This window comes from Falco biarmicus, chromosome 5, assembly GCF_023638135.1.
Source record: "Falco biarmicus isolate bFalBia1 chromosome 5, bFalBia1.pri, whole genome shotgun sequence".
Taxonomy (NCBI): Eukaryota; Metazoa; Chordata; class Aves; order Falconiformes; family Falconidae; genus Falco; species Falco biarmicus.
In genome coordinates, this window is record NC_079292.1 from 34265823 (window position 1) to 34284411 (window position 18589).

Genomic DNA, 18589 nt, shown 5'->3' on the forward strand with positions numbered 1-18589 from the left:
CTCACCCAAGACTAAGAGACTGGCCAACAGGAAAAAGGTAAGCTAAGGCAGGACTGAGAAGTTAGTAATAGTGATTACAGGACCAACTAAAAAAGATCGAAAGAAAAAGATTGTGGAAGTATTTACTCCAAGACCTTTCCAGACCATGCTGGACAGATGCATTTCCAGTCCCTTTACAAAAGCAAGGTAAGAATCTGGAGTTTGGTGAACTCTGTGAATTAAAGACAGTGTTCCAGCATAGTCTTTAGGGTATTCTACCTGACTGTAATACAGGCTGTATTTTTTTTCACCCATGAGTCCAGCCATAATGCAGTTAGGGTGCCACATAATACATGTGCAGTATTGTCAAAGCAGGTAACAAAACTGCAATTGAGGCAGACGTTACTCATAAATCAAGTCTTCATGTTAGCATCTATACCCAACAGTGTCAAAAGCTAAATGAGCTTTTTTAATCAGTTTCTTCTCTATCGCTAATGCCTCACTTATGGTGGAATTCAACTTTTTAGTCAGAGCAACCCACCAACCAAAACAACCCAACGGAGTCAGCTTTTGAGAGATGCTGCCAGGCAGAGAACAGTTTTGACTGCCTGGTGGATCTGAAAGGGCTCCACCCCTGTGATGCCAGTTTTTTAAGAACATTGCAAGTTTTTAATAGAAAAGAACTTAATAGATGCCTCGCAGATGAACAGAAATCAACTTCTAGAGCAATCTTGCCTTTCAGCTACTAAGATTTATCTACTTGGAGGTTTTCAAAGGCTCTGGTCAGATGTGTAGTTGGATCCACTTAATACATATTTCAGAGGGAAACAAAACTTGGGGATTTGGAAAGTATTTGGAATTGTGGGTCTATTATAACTTTGAATACAAACCATACTTAGCTGCATACATGGAGGAACCTATGGATAATCTTTATAGTTTGGAGAAATATTTAGAATTGCATGAGAGGGTGACTAGGAAGCTTATATTCTAGTCTTGAAAGATGCTAGCACTTCTGAGATGACTTGCTTCTGATGGTAAGCCTCTTTATTTGCAGTTCTGCCTCAATACAGCTGCTAATTTTATATAGTCTATTATGTATGCTTTCATTTAGAAACATGTCAAAAAAGACAATTATATTGGCATATTCTAAACTAAGGATTGATAATTGCTTCTAAGTGGAACTATTTCTACGCTAGATTGTGGACCATTTAGGGTTTTTCCATATAAGGATCAAAATACAAGGATATGGAGGGGAAAATATCTTCAATGCCAATGGAATGTATTTTAGAGGCATGTATACAGTCATTGACACTATAATTCATATGTAGTCAGAACAGTGATTAACAAGTTTAACAGCAATGTAAGACGGAGATTTTGTGCTTTTCCTTTACTCTACCATAGTCCTAACTCTTCCTGGATTTTACAAGAATCTTTGGAATAATTTTCAATAATGAGTAAGTCCTAGAGTTGAAATAAGGGAAACAGTGTACATTCTTTGGAGTCTTATGCCAAATACAAAGCCCTTATCGATGCAACAAAACAACAAAGTCCCAGACATAAGAAAAGGCTTCAGTGCTGTAACAGCTGCAGTAGCATGAAAGAACCCATGTGCGGCTCTGCCCTGTGGAACTGCCTTAAGATGACAGCATGTATATTCTGTTAGAAAACAGCTGTATGCCTTTGCTCATCCTATATAAACCCCACTCTCCTTTGGTCTGATTGCTTTTTTAAGGGTGGACACAAGGTAGTGTAGACGAGTTAAATTGAGTTAAATTACCCCATTTGAAAAGAAAAAAAAAAATTGCATTGTCTGAATAATATAATATTATCTATTTATAACTATCTGATTACTAAACCTTCTATACATTTTACCTTAACTTTTCATACCAAAATAAAATATAAATCAGCTGGTTATAAATATTATGGGGCTCTCTAAAACTGACTCATTTCAGTTTCAGTGCTCGCAAAGTATCTTACTAAATTTAGAAAAATATTGTGGGTAAAGAACAAATACTACAAGTTTTTTGTCAGCACATGCTTTCTCCTCCCTGCCTAGCATTACCTTTTTACACTAAAACACAAAAGGCTTCATTTTCAAAAGTGACAAGCAATTGTGGGTACTGAGTCAGAGATGGATCGAAAGAAGCTGGGTTTAAGCAGTGTTGTCTATTCTAAAAGTTGCCTCTTTGTCCTTGAATACAGGCTCTTAAATACAGCACCTTCTACTCCATCTTGCACCAGTGCAAAATGTTCTTGCAGAATTGCACGTGGTGCTGATCATGCAAACCCTGTCTCTATGTTGTCTTTTAGCCATCAGCATAGTCCCTTCACTACAGAGTGCAGATCTGAGGTTTCTCTGAACAGAGTGGAAGGATGCACTATGGGCTGAGGAAAGACCCTCCCCCAGCAGGAACAAGAGTAGCATTTAGCTATGCCTACAATCCTCCTAATGTGTTCTCACAGACTTAGTGCCAAGCTTTTTTCAGCATATTCCAATGTTTAGTTCTGATTTTTCCTCAGAATATGGTGAATTTAAGCAAGATCAAAATACAATTCCTATGATAGCTTCTCTTTCCCCTGTAACCTTCCCTAGAATTCCCCCACCAAAGTATCTCTGCCATAAAATCTGAGATTCTACTATTGAGCATGAAGGCTCACATACAGAAACAAGGGAAAAAAATCCATTATCAGCAACTTAAGAAAGCAAAAGGAAGAAGAGGTAAAAAAGGAAGCACATTAGCAGTTTCATTCTCTGATCTACAATGGTGAATCCGTATCTCTGCTTTCTACAAAGCCAACAAAGCCACCTCCATCCCTCCCTTTACTCTTGCCTCTGCCAAATTCTGTTTGGCCTTTTCCCAACCTGCTAAACTCACCAAAGCCCCCACCTTATCCACCTTCTCCATTTCCTTGGTTCTCTGTATTTGCCTGTTCCAGTTACACAGCTTTAATGCTCCCAAACCCCAGCTCGTGTCTGCATCCTGCCACACGTCACTCCCTTTCCCTCCCCCTGTATGTCAGGCAGCTCCCCACCAGCACTGCTGCCCTGATTCTCTTCTATGTCTCCCCGTCTCACTCTGAATTAAAACATAGTGCTGCCCTCAAGTACATGCTCCTTCCCCTGCCATGAAATTGATTTAATTAATGTGAGTTAATTAACTAGTTTGGGTATCCAGCAAATTCTAAGAGTTAGCATTAGCAAATAAGATGAGGAAAGTGACACAGTCTGCAGTGATAATAAAATACAGCAGCAGCTTTTCCCCATCAGCCTAACTTCCGTCAGGATACGAGCGCTGCCACCACACATGAAGCAATGACACAATACACCAATTTTTTCTTCTTTAGCATTCTGCAAATTCTGACACTGAAAGTTGCCCATATCCTGCATACCAGAGCATCCTGGAAGTTTGCCTAGTGAGAAGCATTTCTCGCAAATAGAAGCTGTGAAATGGTTTTGGAAATAAAGTGTTAAATTACAATCGGCATTTCTGAGATCTTTGCTAGCAGCAAAATCTTGCTGAAGAGATACCAGCACAAATGTGTGCAGGAACAAATTTTAAGAGCATTTCCTATTCTGATTTAATAATGTAACAATCAGAAGAGCCTGTAAAAATAAAAAGGCAAGACAAAAGACTAGGGACTTTCTAGTGGCTTCTACAACAAAAAAAGATGCTATTTCAGCAGGCAGCATGCAGCACAAGTATTATTAGTCTGGCAAAAACTGGCATCCAACAGCAAAAGCACTCCTCCCGCCAGTGCTCGAGGCCAGCAGGCTTCCTCCAGGTCACTCACAAAAGCAGTTCTTCTGCCTGCTCCTTTGGAGAAGCAACACTCTGCTCAGCACGGTCCTCTCTGCGGCTGCTGGGGTTAAGGACTGTCTCTACACACACAAAATCTATTGGTGTTACAGAGCTGTCCTCTACTAAACACCAGTGTACGTGTAAAGAGAAGGACCTCCTTACACTTTCACACTCTTCTGCAAGAACAAGTATTTTCAAGTCCCTGCTTGACCAGCAAAAAAACCTGGTTAAATCAATATCTGGTTGTGTTCACGCACAGTTCTGTGCGCCACTAAGGATGCTTGATTTTTTTAATCTCACTCCTGATAATTCCATTTCCTCTGTGCCTCATACACCAGTACCTTCCTCACCTGGAGCCCATTCTTTTCATCATTATAAGCTGATATAGAGGCACTCGGGTCAGCCAAGATGAACCAAGGTACCCCATCTACTCCCTAGGTAGCAACACAAAAGTTGTTTCTAGTAGAAACACTGATATAAGTGTAATCCTTCAGGTATAGTAAAGATGAAAAGGTGTAACAAGAAAACACACAAAGGACACGAGAAAATGGAATATTAGATGGTATTTCCCAGAGACAGGGACGTAAATGAGCACTCCTTTTTCTATTTATATTTTGTTATCCCTTTTTCCTCAGCTTATGGAACAATATTTGTCCATATTATGGTCCTTTTTATTACATAATTAATACTACATATGCTACACTACTCCACAATTGCTCTAGGAGGATTTCAAAGATACTTACCAGCATTCCCCTTGTGCTCCTAACATTTTGTTTTGTGTTTACCTAGCCCCTCAGCTGATAAGTGGACACAGTAATTTCCTCATCACTGCTCAAGTGATAATGCCATACAAGCAAGAATACACATGGCAATATCCACACACAGCTATGTTTTTACTACTCAAATAATTACCAGTAAAGGGACAAGCACAGTCCTTTTTCCACAAAGCCTGAATAAATGAGCTTTGTGTAGGAAATTCAGAAGAGACTTGAAGGGAAATAAATTTTTCAGTGCATCATTCATCTTGGAGTGGAGTGACTGCTGAGTAGCTCTGCTGCCTGTTGTAAAGCCTTTCAGTTGTAATTACTACATGGTGTTGGACCTATGAGTCTGTACAGCTCTAGTTTTGCTGGGCAAGTCCCTGGCTTGCACTGTTTAACTGAATTATCCCTAGTCCAGGCACACTGAGAAAGGCACAGAGGATTGCCACACTACAGTATGCCTGAGTACCCTGTCTGTATCCCAGTATTTACCTCTTCCTTTTTTCTCTTTCCTCACAGCCAGCTGTGTTCAGCACCTCACAAGACACCTCATAATTTCGGATATTACCATGAACAAGCAAAGATTAGCTATGGAATCTGCGTGCATGATAAAAACACTACACAAGTGAATACTGCCTCAGTAACACCTACTTAATTATTTTGATAACACTGGAAAGGTTATTTCTCCACTTCTGAAGAGACAAGCTCTGTATATTTTTAAAAGGTAAAACTTACACCCATAACTAGAAAGCTTTGGTCCGCTCTTCAATACAGCATATAAAAGGTTTATGGATTTCATTAAAACTGGTTAGTTTATTGTCTAGACCACAGATTATTTTTCGTAAGATCTCTTGTCATATCTGTGAACTATTTTTGTAATGATGGATGAGACACTGCCTTAAAATCATCATTTTCTCTGTCAGCAGGGAAACCCACTGAACCCTGTCAGATGGAGTATCACCTCCTCCCCTGTACCCTCATAATGTAAGGGCATAATCCATGCTCACAGGGGTATACTGGACTGAACCTACACATAACTAAAGGACTGTTATTCAGGGGAAGAATATGAATTATACAGTTATTACAGGATTTTTAAACTTTTGCTTGGATAAGCTGAAATTGTTACTGAAACATTGTACCAACCACAGGCTTCAACATTCAAATCAAAGCCAGTCATTTTGGCCCTTCTGAGGAATGGCATTCCTTTGAAACGGTGTCTGTCATTGTTAGTTTTATTCTCTCATAAAATGAGGACTATGGATCATGCAAAGGCATAAGTGTCAAGTAAAATCTATGCTCAGTTTCCAAAGAAGTGAAACTGTATGCCTTCTATAATTTCAGGCCAAATGTTAGCGTGCCATACAGCCAATTCTATGCACTCAAATAAATCACAGTTTATGTATGTATGGCCCTTGAAACACATTTTTCTGCAGTTATAGAGACAAGGAGTCCAATTGTACATGAGATGGGAAAATCAACTATATGTAATCATTCTCTTCTGCAGTACAATTAAAGACACTTATGGTAATAGACTAGGCAGAATGAGGAGTAAACCACTGCCAAAGGTATCAACAATTTTCACGTATATTATTTATCACTTAGAAAAATCTGCTAGCTGGTTCTATATTCCTCTATATGATTTCAGAAAAAAAATTAAATATGCTGCTCCATATTTCATTTTCAACAGTTAATTGCTGCATAAATACATAGCATAAAGAAAAGCACAGACATTTTATAAAACTAGAATTGTTCTGAAATACTCAGTTGTCTATTTATACTTCTTATGCAGCAGATACATCTGAAAGACCTACTCTGAAGTGACTCTTTCTACAGTAAGGCAAAGTTAAATTTGCCTAGAGAGGGTCTGAACCACAAGTTTAAACTCCTCATCACCCTGAAGGTAATATAAATGATGTTTATTGCTGTGCCATGACGAACTACAGCCCCACCTCTGGATAACTAAAGACTATATGGCAGATGGATGCTTTAAGAGCCTTCCCTGGAGCCTTTCAGTGCATATCATGTTGTCTGTTTAGACGATAAACTCCTGGAAAGGACTGAACCTGTACATTTTTCTGTGTTTTGTGCAGCTCTACTCTTTGTAGTGTTTAAAATGATCACCACAATTAATCCATAGACAAACTACCCTAAGGAAGCCAACGCTGCCTGCCCTGCAAGAGCATGGCCTCAAATGTAGCATAAATACCATTTGCTCCCCGTTATTTACAGTGCCTATTATGGTTCCCCAGGGAGCCATGCGTCCAACGCCTAATTCATGGGTCACACAGGGGAGATGAGCACCAGCTTTATTGGACTGTGAATTAGACCACTGATACATAACCCCTGCAAAGCCTGCAGGTTGATGTTATATATGTATATATATATACACCTCTGTGCATCCCACAACATCTACTGGGGCTATCAGGGCTCATGGAACATCAGTAAACATTTGCCAACTTCCTGACCAAACACTGCTCGCGTAGAACACTACCCTTGTGCATATCACAAGATACAGTTTGAATTCTGAATTAATGTCACATACAAAGATAAAACTAATTCTCACCTGTATTGGATTTGTGTGGCCAGGTTTTGGTAGCAGGGGACTATAGGGGTGGTTTCTGTGAGAAGCTGCTATAAAGCTTCCCCCATGTCTGATGGAGCCCATGCCAGCCAGCTCAAAGATGGACCTGCTGCTGGCCAAGACTAAGCCCATCAGCGGTGGCGGTAGTGCCTCTGGGATAATATATTTAAGAGAGGGGAAAAAATGCTGTACAACAGCAACCAGAGAGAGGAGTGAGAACATGTGAGAGCAACATCCCTGCAGACACCCAGGTCAGTGCAGAAGGGGCAGGAGGGGCTCCAGGCACAGGAGCAGAGATTCCCCTGCAGCCTGTGGTGACGACCATGGTGGGGCAGGCTGTGTCCTTCAGCCCATGGAGCTCCACGGTGCAGCAGATCCCCACCTGCAGCCCATGGAGGTCTGTGGCAGAACAGATCCCCACCTGCAGCCCACGGAGGACCCCACGCCGGAGCAGGTGGATGCCCAGAGGGGGCTGTGACCCGTGGGAAGCCCAGGCTGGAGCCGGCTCCTGGCAGGACCTGTGGCCCCGTGGGCAGAGGAGCCCCGGCTGGGGCAGGTTTGCTGGCCGGGCTGGTGACCCCGCGGGGGACCCAGGCTGGAGCAGCCTGTGCCTGAAGGGCTGCGCCCCGTGGGAGGGAGCCCAGGCTGGGGCAGGGGCAGAGTGTGAGGAGCCTCCCCCTGCGGAGGAAGGAGCAGCAGAGACAGCGTGGGATGGACCGACCGCAGCCCCCACTGCCCGTCCTCTGCACCGCTGCGGGGAGCGGGGAGAGAGATGGGGAGTAAAACTGAAGCCGGAGAGAAGGGAGGGGTGGGGGAGGATGGTTTTTTAAGATTTATTTTTTATTTCTCATTATCCTACTCTGATTTTGATTCGTAATAAAATTAAACTAATTTCCCCAAGTTGATTCTGTTTTGCCCATGACAGTAATTGCAGAGTGATCTCTGTCTTTATCTCAACCCATGAGCCTTTTGTTATATTTTCTCTCTCCTGGCCGGCTGAGAAAGGGAGTGATAAAGTAGCTTTGGTGGGCACCTGGCATTCAGGTTCAACCCACCACATCACCCCTGATATTCCACCTTCAATACATTTACACACCCAGTAGTCTCTACAGCAGCAGTTATTACAATCAATACTGAGTACATAGCAAATCTATTTAAGAAAGTCTCTACAATACTTAAAAGGTTTAACATCTCTGTTTTAATCAATCAAAAACCTAATAATCTCTTTTTTTTCTGAGTAGTGAAATCCACTCACATTACATTACACATATATACAATTGCACAAAAGAAATTTTCAAGCGAGTGAGGGAGAATCTCTCTCACACTGCACTGAACTGTGAGTCATGAACGCTTCTGACAGTCCACATTCACTTGTTTCATCTCTTTTTCACAAAGGAACTATTTTCAGCCCAGAACTTAAACAGATGCTTAATACCCCTCTAGGTTGTTCAAATACAGCCAGAAAAACAACTATATACAGATGTATCATGTTGGAGTTCCATAATATTCATGTTCTAAAAAGTTAACAAACTTCTGAGCCCCACCCAATAAACATAATTATATTTAGGCCTTCCTCAACAGGAATATTCTATAAGCTCCAGGTGTGTCAATCAAAATTTGGTAATAATTTTTTACCTTTTAATGATTTAAATCTACTGGACAAACACAGAGTACTCAAGGTTGACAGCATGCCCTCTTTCCCACTAAGCATGAATAGGTGAACACAGAAGGTTCTAAGGCTATCATGCAATTCTCTATTATCAGCTCTATATTCTTGGCTTTAAAATATGATGCCAAAACTGCTTTAAACAATAAGATGAGGATTCCCCTGCATCAGCTGGGAATGTCAGATTGTCTGTGGGATGAAGGAAGTGTGTGGTGTGTGGAGTCAGCTGGGAGCAGGAATGAAACGATCCAAGAAGTGGAAAAAGGGTAGGGGCAAGCATGCATAAGTGACCTGGTTTCAGCCAGTGTAACAGTCCCCATAGGGCCAGTTCAGCTGGCTTTAAAAATGGAACAGCTGGAACCCCCTGCCTTGTACAGAGGTCCAGTTCAGCTCTTGACTGCTTCCCAAGTCAAGTGAGGTATGTATCTAACACACGGTTACGTCTGCCTGCTCAATGTATGAGAGCATGGAGAGGACCACTCCAAAGAGTTACTTAAAAAGAATTATCAGACCTTCCAACCACATTCCAAATTACTTCATGGGATGTGATAAAATCAAAAGAAAAGGACAGGAAATGGATGTGTGATGTAACACAGAAGACAGTCACAGAGAGAACTGTCAGGATGCAAATGGGCACATAAAAGCTTTAACTGGTTCTATTACTCCAATGATTTTCTTCAATTCTTTTAACTAGCCTTTACTACAGTTCAAATGAAAGGGTCACCACATGCTATTGATAACAAGGAAAGCTCAGAGATTTCCAAAGAGCCATCTTCATAAAAACAGACACATGAAGCACTTACATAAACAACTACAGCCTCTTGAGTGATATTGAGAAATGTAAGTACCTGTGGTCTCCAAGGGCAGGATCCTTGGGTTTAGCATCCCTATCATAAACAAAACGCTCTTGGGAGATAACAACAACATTGCCTGTAGTTTCATTTCCCAAGACAGTGATAACAGGGTAACCCATCTGTAGTGTCCACTGATCCATTACTTCTTGGATATTTACAGTTTTTCCAACCCTTTTTAAAGCCTTCAAGAAAAAATAAAAGTTTCAGTATGTTGAAGCAGTATCATCACCAAACATTAATTAATATTTTTCTTTGTCCCAGAGACCTTAAATTAGTTTTAGAGGTTTAAATAACCATCACACATGCGCACACACACATTTACACCCAGTACATACACACTACATGATTTAATCAACAGTCTCTGTATATCTTAAAAATAAACATTGAGCAATCTTCCCAGAGAGGAGGAGTCAGCAAGTCCCATTTCCTACATCATCCAGGCACTTTTGCTGTAACAGAAGAAAAGTCTGCTTTACAGGGTTTTAACAAGAGCCACAGAAATACTGGGTGGCTATTTCCAAAAGATATTCTTGACCATATAAGGTTAAAAAAATCTCAGTGTTAGTTGATCTAGGGTACCTACAGTAAGGCATATTCAAAGGGCCTGATTTCTAAAAGTACAGAGCTTCTCTGTTCTGAAAATCAAATGACTAGTTATTTGAAAATACTGTCCCTCACGTTCAATGTGAGGCTATATACACCAAGATATCCCCAGCTCCTCCATAAACTGCACCTGTTATAACACAAGGAGGATTAATGTGTTCATATTTGATGCCATATGTCAATAAAAATGCTGTTTTACAAGTGGATTTTCATCTGAAACAAAAAAGAGATACTATGGCAACATGGGGGATGAGACTGGGTATGAGAAGGACGGCAGGCATCATTTGTTCTTCAGCAACTGAAATCTCCCTAGCTGCCTAACAGTCCTAGATCACAGACTGAGCAACCTCTGATGATTACAAGCAGAACCCAGCAAGAAGTCTTCAGAACTGAAGCTGCAATTGCAATGCATTAGGAACAAAGCAGCTGGCAACAAATGTGCTTGCAGGTAAGGAAAATGGAATTATTAGTCTTAACAATAGATTTGAGCACACGGTACAGCCATAGTGGTTAGGGACCAGAATACAGTCTCATTTTTGTTCCATTTTATTAGCTGTGGGTTCTGCTGTTCTTTCAAGATTACATTCATCCCTCAGACCTCCCATCACCCAGAACCGTCCCAAAAGCTTTAACAGAGACAGGTGACAAGCAAGCAAGACTTTTGCAGTAGCATTCAACTTCAAATTAAGACATAAATTTAAGAGCCTGACTGTATGTTACATGTCTCAATTCTCATCAACAGTCAGCACAGACATAGGAGTCAGTTCAGTTGCCCACACATAGGTAGCTAATGTCATTTGACCTTGCCCTGCCACTCCAGAAGAGTATCAATTTCCCCACAGATCTTGTGTCAAATTGATTAGACCCACCAGAATGTCTTGAACATCTTACTGTACCTAATGTGGCGCTAGTTGCCTATATTTGAACAACTATCTCAAGTCCCTAGTCAACAGTCAATGGTTCAGGCTCATTATAAAATAATCATGTAGTGGCTAGTCAACTGAATTGCTCTCTATGTTCTGCTGACTATATTGACTAGGTTTATAGGGCTCCAGTTATTCCTATGCACCAAGTGTCAAATGCGTTGTCCTAAACATTCAACACATTCTCACAGAACTGGTGGACCTATAGCAGACATGTTTATCTCCTGCAGTAGCTGGAAGCCAGGTAGGATAAATTAAGGTAAATGTCGTTACAAGGTATTTATGAACAGGCAATTGAATCCAGTCCTCATTGACAACTGGAGCTTGGACACCAAGCTTATATCTATATAGCTGCTCATCCAGATAAATGAAGATATCTGGAACTCCAGCTGAATCCTAACTTTGGTGTCAATAGTTACAACTAGATGTCATGTTTACACATAGCTTCAGTCGGTACCTGTGCCCGAACTCCCTGACTGTACTCTACATTGCCTTGCAGTCTGTCCTTATTCTGGAGTGCCCGGACTAGCTCTGTAGGTGAGAAATTCAGGTGTGCTTGGCTTACTTTACGAAAACTAAACTCCTGCCCTTATAGATCCCTGAACCAGGCTCCAGAAACTCAAGATGAGCTTGGGCATAGCAATCAAAGGGAGCATGGACAGCACAAATATAAGTCTCTACAGCATGCTAAATGTTACAGTAAATAGTTACCTGCTTACATCAAACTTTAAAGCTTTAATAGTTTTGTTCTTCACAAAAATCATAACTCCACACAAAATCACAAACAGACCCGATGTAAACGCCAAAGCTCAGCACTTTCGTGGGCTTTCCAGCTTATGGGCCTCAGCATGCTGCCACTAAAGTCAATGATAGCAGATTCCATGAAGTATCTTTAACTGCACATCAGTGACAGCGCAAGCAAGGAAATATATTCTAACATAACAAAGAATAGAAATGCCGCAAAAAACATATTTTGATGTTGCCACTAGGTTAACTCAAATGGAATTTCTTTGCATCAGTTTTTATATTTGCTCTGGGATCTGAAAATCTCAATATGCACTATCCACTCCTAACCTCACCAAGAAAAACACGACAGTAAATTCCTGCTTCTCCCTCAGTGCAATAGATTAAAGCATTTTACCTTTGAAAATGTGTTCCAGAGATCATTTCTGGCTGCATTGCCATACTTGTGAATGGTTAAATAGTCCTACAGAAATAAAATAAAAATACAAATCAGTATTACTATACACATGCCAAACACCTATAGCTGTGAATCACTGTTATTAGAAATTAAATCACTTCAATGTTTAAATTTGTCAGTAATCTAGAAATATACAATATGTTCATCCTAAGGGAGTAAATAAACAGTTTCTTAAGCTACTTTACAATGCAAAAATTGTTGCTAAAAATTTCATTTACAGCATTAAATTTTTTTCCTTCTCTGTGTAAGTCACTCCATAGGCTAAATATTTTGAATATATAGTTAACTTGTCTAATCTCAGAAGGGGTTCCTAGGTAACTCCCAGCAATGAAAGGAGAAGCTGCTGGAACACAGTTCCAGTTGCTATTTTAGCAGATCATTCTGCACCTAGTATCAAAAATTTGCTCACTTGGATGACAGCTAGATTTTCACAAAAGATTTAACTGGGCAACAGCCTACCTGAACAACAAACTCTTATCTAGGGAGATACTGAAGCTTCAATGTCAACATACATCATACTGGCAACTGGGGCTCTAACAGGTTATCGCAAAGGCTCTCCCTGACGGGGAGCAGTGGAAGAGAGGTGACGGGAATGCAACTCCATGCTTGCACACAGGTACCTACATGTGTGTTTTCACAACATACATAACTCAGAGTCTAAGGGGGTTATAAACTGAATGCTTTCACTGGTTCAGCTGCAGTCTCAGTGTCTGAGGGTCCATTTTTCTCCCATAGGAACCAGAAAGATAATTCCTGATAATCTACCATCATATTAAATTAACTTCCCAAATTAACAGTTTAAGCATATGACCAGGTTAGGTCTGGGCTTTTCAGGCACAAAACTCTTCCAATTTTTAATGACATCTGGAGAGACAGCAATGTTCATTTCCTGCCATCCTCTGTCCCTAGATAGCAGCTCATTCAATTACAGAAGTGAAATTCAGCAATGATTATTTCAATAACATACATTTCAAGAATTTTGATTGGAAGAATTAAGTGAAAAAACACATCAGAGGTTGTAAATCAATGGGTTCTCCCGCATTTGAATTTCTACCATCTTCACTTTACATAATGGTAGGAGACAAACCCTAATTTACAGCACAATGATAAAACGGAACAAATTTGCTGACTCTATTATCTGTGCTTTGTGTGAAGTAAGGTACTTCGGGAATAATTAGTATTTGGAAAGCAAATTTTCTGAAAGACAAATTGTAGCACCTGTGACAGATTTAGCTTTTGTCAGCCAACTCATAGTACAACAAGCAGCAACTCCCATTTGATCACAGGCTAGGAAGGCTAAATGAGAACACTGACTCTGTAAATGCAGTGCTGAGTCTTAACAATGGTATGAGACTACCTTGGAAAAAAGACAAATATTATATAGGCTGCACCTACAGCACACCGTGCTTCCATTTTGTCTAAAAATACAGAATCATTTAAGGCACAGTTAAATATTCAATAGCTTTCAAAGCTAAAAAAGTTGAATTCCAAATTTAAAAGCTAAAATAGGAATAAACAAAAGTGGGATGAGGTAAATAAATAACAACAAATATACAGTGCATTTTAAGCAGTACTAGAAAATGCTGCATGTATTGGTCCTTCTGAGGTTTGCTTTCAGAATTGTTACACAACAAAATAAAATGGGTGGAACACTTGAGGATTTGATCCATCCAGGCAAAAATTCTGTTCACCATTCTCCCATTAGACATTAAATATTACTTTTACATTTTGCATTCAGAAAGACTGCAAAGAGATGCAATGCTTCTGCCCTTTCTTTTGTATGTGTGGTTTTTCCCCAATACAGTTTGGGAGGTTTAGACGTGGCTCATCACTGCGTTAAAAATTTTTTATCCTCCAACCTAACATGTTTATCACACAAAGGAAAACAAAAGGAACCCTAGCATTTACAATGACATAAGAAAATACAATGATAAACACAACATATGAGTACAGTCCTGGTACCATACAATTTGTTCACCCATTTTTTCATTATTTCCTGAAAGTTGCATTGAGACCATACACTTAGCATCAAACGAGGAGTGTTATCGAATGCATACTACACAAAAAACAGCCCTAAGTGACTGTGTGCAATAAGTATGCTTCCAATAGTGAATCTAAACTGCCATCCAATGTAGTGCATTTTCTACAGGCACAAGAACAAAAGGTTACTGAACTAGTCCTCATATCTCAGTATCCTGTTTTTAACAACAACCAGTAGCAGACACCTAGAAAGGGTATAAAAGGGGACAGGAATACAGTGATACTTCCCCCATACGCTCTCCCATTATCCAGCACTTCATGGCACAAGGAATCCTGAGCACATTAGTATCTTTGTAGTTCACAGTTATCTTCTCTGAATTTGGCCAATTGCTTTCTAAACTCATAAAAATGTTTAGCATTTGCAACAGCTTATAAAAAAGTGTTTCCCACTTCAGTGATCTGTTGTGTGAAGACACCCGTTTCAAACATCTGCCCAACTGATGGGTTTCTCTGCTGCTGCCTAGCTCCGGCACTAGAAGATGCAGTGCATTGCTGTTCCCTGCTTCACTCTCCCCAAGCCACTCATGCTTTTACCGATCTGTATCATACGTGTCCTCAAACCAGAGCTTGGTTTTATACTGAGAACACCACCAGACAAAATCACTCCCAGATATCCTGCAAATTTATGTTTTGTTACCATCATCCAAGCTGTTGACTTCAAAGATAGCTAGGGTTACCATGACCCAGCCTGAACTTTCATCACCAAACTATCAGCCTCCCTTGAAATCCCTTTCATGGACGGACACTAAACTTAAAAAGGAAGAGAAAAGGCTTATACATATCAACATCAAATACATCCCAGGAAGTACTAAAACAGGAGTCAAAAATCTATATATACCCTGCTTCTCTGTTCCAAGGATGGACCAAGCAGGAATATAATCCATTCTTCCCCCTGGGGATCCATATCTAAGTCTTAACTAGCTTGTAAAGGGGCAGAAGACATGTCCTCATTCACTGTAATTCTCCAGGGCAGGATCAGCCACCCTTTCGCCTTTACACTGAGTAGAAAAGAATTAAAGCAAACAGACACAAGCCATGGAACAGAAAAGGAAGATGACACTGAAAACACAGCTGCCTGAATCTAAGCTGCGCTCAGCACAGCTCCAAAGGAGGTAAAGTGACTTAAAGCCACTTTCTTATAAACACATATGCCCGGAGCCATCTGGCTGCAATGCTGCTTCCCATCATAAGCTTGCAAGTCTATCACCTACAAGAGCTGCTCCACCAGGTGGAGTATGCTGGAGCATGAAGATACGCTTCAGCCACCTTCCTAACTTTTCGCTATAACCCTACGGTATGTGCGAGGAGAAAACATGGTACAAAAACCTCTTTAACAACCCAAGACTCAGAGTGGTCTTCTACAACTCTCCCTTCCTCCTTCACTTTAATGCCACCTCTAAACCTTTTGTCATGGGGAAAGGAGAAAGAGAGTTCACAGATCCTAGGGCAGTGTCACTCAACATGAAACTTAATCAAATATGCACACAAAAATGATCAATTTGGTTTGCATTTTCAGCAAGCATCCTCTTGTAATATTCTTCTTAACATCTTGGCATTAAAACATGAAGCCACCGTTTGTCAAAAAATAATGGAATATGATACTTATAGCAATAAAAAATATTATTCAATGTGGTTTTCTGACATGTGTTTTAGCAATTTTTAACATCAAATAAAAAAACATTATCCAGAATCTGTTACGCCATGAGAACAAAGTCTAAATAGTGTACAATCAAAACTTACAATCTTGCAAAAACTCCCAGATTTAGACTATAATATTTTGTCAAATAGTTATCTCAATCCCCTCCCCCCAAAAAATTAAAAGGCTCAGTGCTTTTGAAAGCACTATTTTTTTTTGAAGCAGATAGCTTGAACAGTAGTAGGAGTACAGTGAAAGGTGCTGAAGGATTTTGACAAATGTTTTAGTGATGCTGTATTAATTAAGCTTGCGCAACTTTTATTGTATTAGATTCCTTTAAGAAAAGGAGATTACTTAAAAGGAAAAAGTCTTTTACCCCTTTGCAATCTTAGTTCTCTCAGTACTGCTAGGGATTGAGCCTCTCTGTTTCAAAAAAATGAACAACACTACCACCCAAACATGATAACGCTCACAACACAAGGTAGTGACTGATACACGCTGCTAAATGCAAAGAGGTTGAACAAGTGTAAAGGGGAGGTAAGTCTCCAAACACTTATCTTACTTTCAGGGGGACTTCAGATCTATTACCAGGAACTGAAACATCAATTCTAGGACCAAACTCCTTTCTCAGTTTATCTGTTTGAAGTTGGTTGGTTAGCTGAAGGAACAGCTCCCGACTTAAATGAGTGGTGCTGAGACCTGAAACAGATTAACAGTGAATAACTTACCTTTTTTTTCTTTTTTCCCCCCTAAAGATAACTGGGAAATTCCACCATATAAGATGAATGAGAGAAAAGTAGCAAAATATGGCATCAAATTCTTGTGGCTACATTACTCTGAATGCCCTCATTTCTCAGGGCTCAGGAAACAGCAGTCGTGCCTTTACCTCCCTCTTTTGTATTTCATTCCTACTCCTGGGTGCACATCCTCCTCCCTTCAGCCGACAATATGTTCTTGTTGAACAGTTTTATACACAACTGCTGTATCTCACCAAAGATTTAGAGCTACTAATAAAAAACATTCAGTTCAGGTGGAAATCAGGCTCTAAGGCTCCAGCTATCAAATCCAGCATGGCTTTTTCCCTAGAAATTTGTATACTTAATCTTAAGCCACCAGACACCATCTGACAGATGCTGACTTGCTGACTATAACATGCCACCTTTTTTCCCCCTTTCCTTCACACTGCTAACATCAAAGCTGCTATCACATATTATCTTGACATTGCCTAACATTCAAATAGAAAAGCTTGGGCAAGGGTCAGAAGGAGGAAGGTACTGCATATGTTTGCAATGGTGAGTGACAAACAAGAGGGAGTGAGAACCAGAGGAAAGCACTACCAGCAAGCTACAAAGAAGTGAAGATTCCCATATGACAGGAAGACTACTGAATAGAAAAGCTAAAATAACCAACTAGGTTTGCAGTCTTTTTCACCTGTACAACAGACTAACCCTTGAAAAAGAGCCTTAAGGAAGAGAAGCGATCACCCTCCTGGCTGGGCAGTCAGGCAAGCAGTAGAGTACAAAAGAAGGAGTAGGTAAATTCACCTTATCAGTCATGGTAAACACTGTATAAGGCAAATTAGATGGGGGTTAACTCTATTTGTGTCAGAATTAATTTGTACCAGTGAATCAAGCTGCAAAGCTACATCCAAACTGAAAGAGCAGCTGTATTCAGACCACTTATCAAAGCAGCACTGCAAAGCCAGCTCAGAAAAACCCTGGAAACAGATTTTTCCAGGTCAGGTAAGCCAAGCAACTTCTCCACCTTCTACATCAGTTTTAATAAGAGTGCCCCAAACTGCTTCCAGGCAGTCTTGTCAAAAACCACCCACCTACAGAATACACTAGTCACGGAATATACTTTAACTTCCGTAAGTGACTTCTACCAGAGGATCAAAAGTGTTGATACCCTTCCTACACTTTAATCTACTATTGCATTAAAATGTGTTCCTCCAAGAAAAAATAGTTACTCACCAGCTAACAAGCCTAGAATTAAAAGCCTGTATTTTTACCATTAGCTACATTAAGCACTTAAAAATTCTTAAGAGTAAGTAACATTTTCATGTGGTACCACAGGAAAGCAGTGTTTAACATGTCCACTGTCAGGAACTTTTCAGCTAACTTCTAGATTCAAACTCACAAATTGGCAAAAAGAAGTTAAAAAAAGAATGAAAGGTGTGCAGTATACTTCAGCTGTGTTTTGCCTACTCTTTGGACTACTATCTCCATCAATGCATAAAATCCCAGGGAAGGAAATCAGTGGAATCCCATCAACGTACACCAGCTGAAATTCCAGCCTTTTATTTTCAAAAGGTATATTTAGATCTTTTTCACACACAATAGCCATACAATGCTTGCAATCAGCAGCAACTGGAAAATATCCACTGTCAATATGTCATATCTACAATTAAATCATTATATCCAAACAGCAAGCTATAACTACTAATCAGGAAGAGTGATACTGGAACCATATATGGAAATAAATCTTAATTTTCTCTAGAGCAAATGATGCTGAATAGTTCACATAATTATAGTATTTTACTTTG

At 40.1% G+C, this 18589-nt stretch overlaps 1 protein-coding gene across 1 annotated transcript in view; it reads right to left on the reverse strand.

Annotated features, from left to right (window-relative positions):
• Positions 1-18589, reverse strand: part of TRHDE (thyrotropin releasing hormone degrading enzyme) — a 214307-nt gene that overhangs the window by 67614 nt on the left and 128104 nt on the right. Inside the window, exons 8-9 of the mRNA XM_056338965.1 lie at positions 12309-12374; positions 9636-9823 (exon numbers count right to left, since the gene is read on the reverse strand). Coding sequence (XP_056194940.1) covers positions 9636-9823; positions 12309-12374 — 254 coding nt within the window. The remainder of the gene's footprint in view (positions 1-9635; positions 9824-12308; positions 12375-18589) is intronic.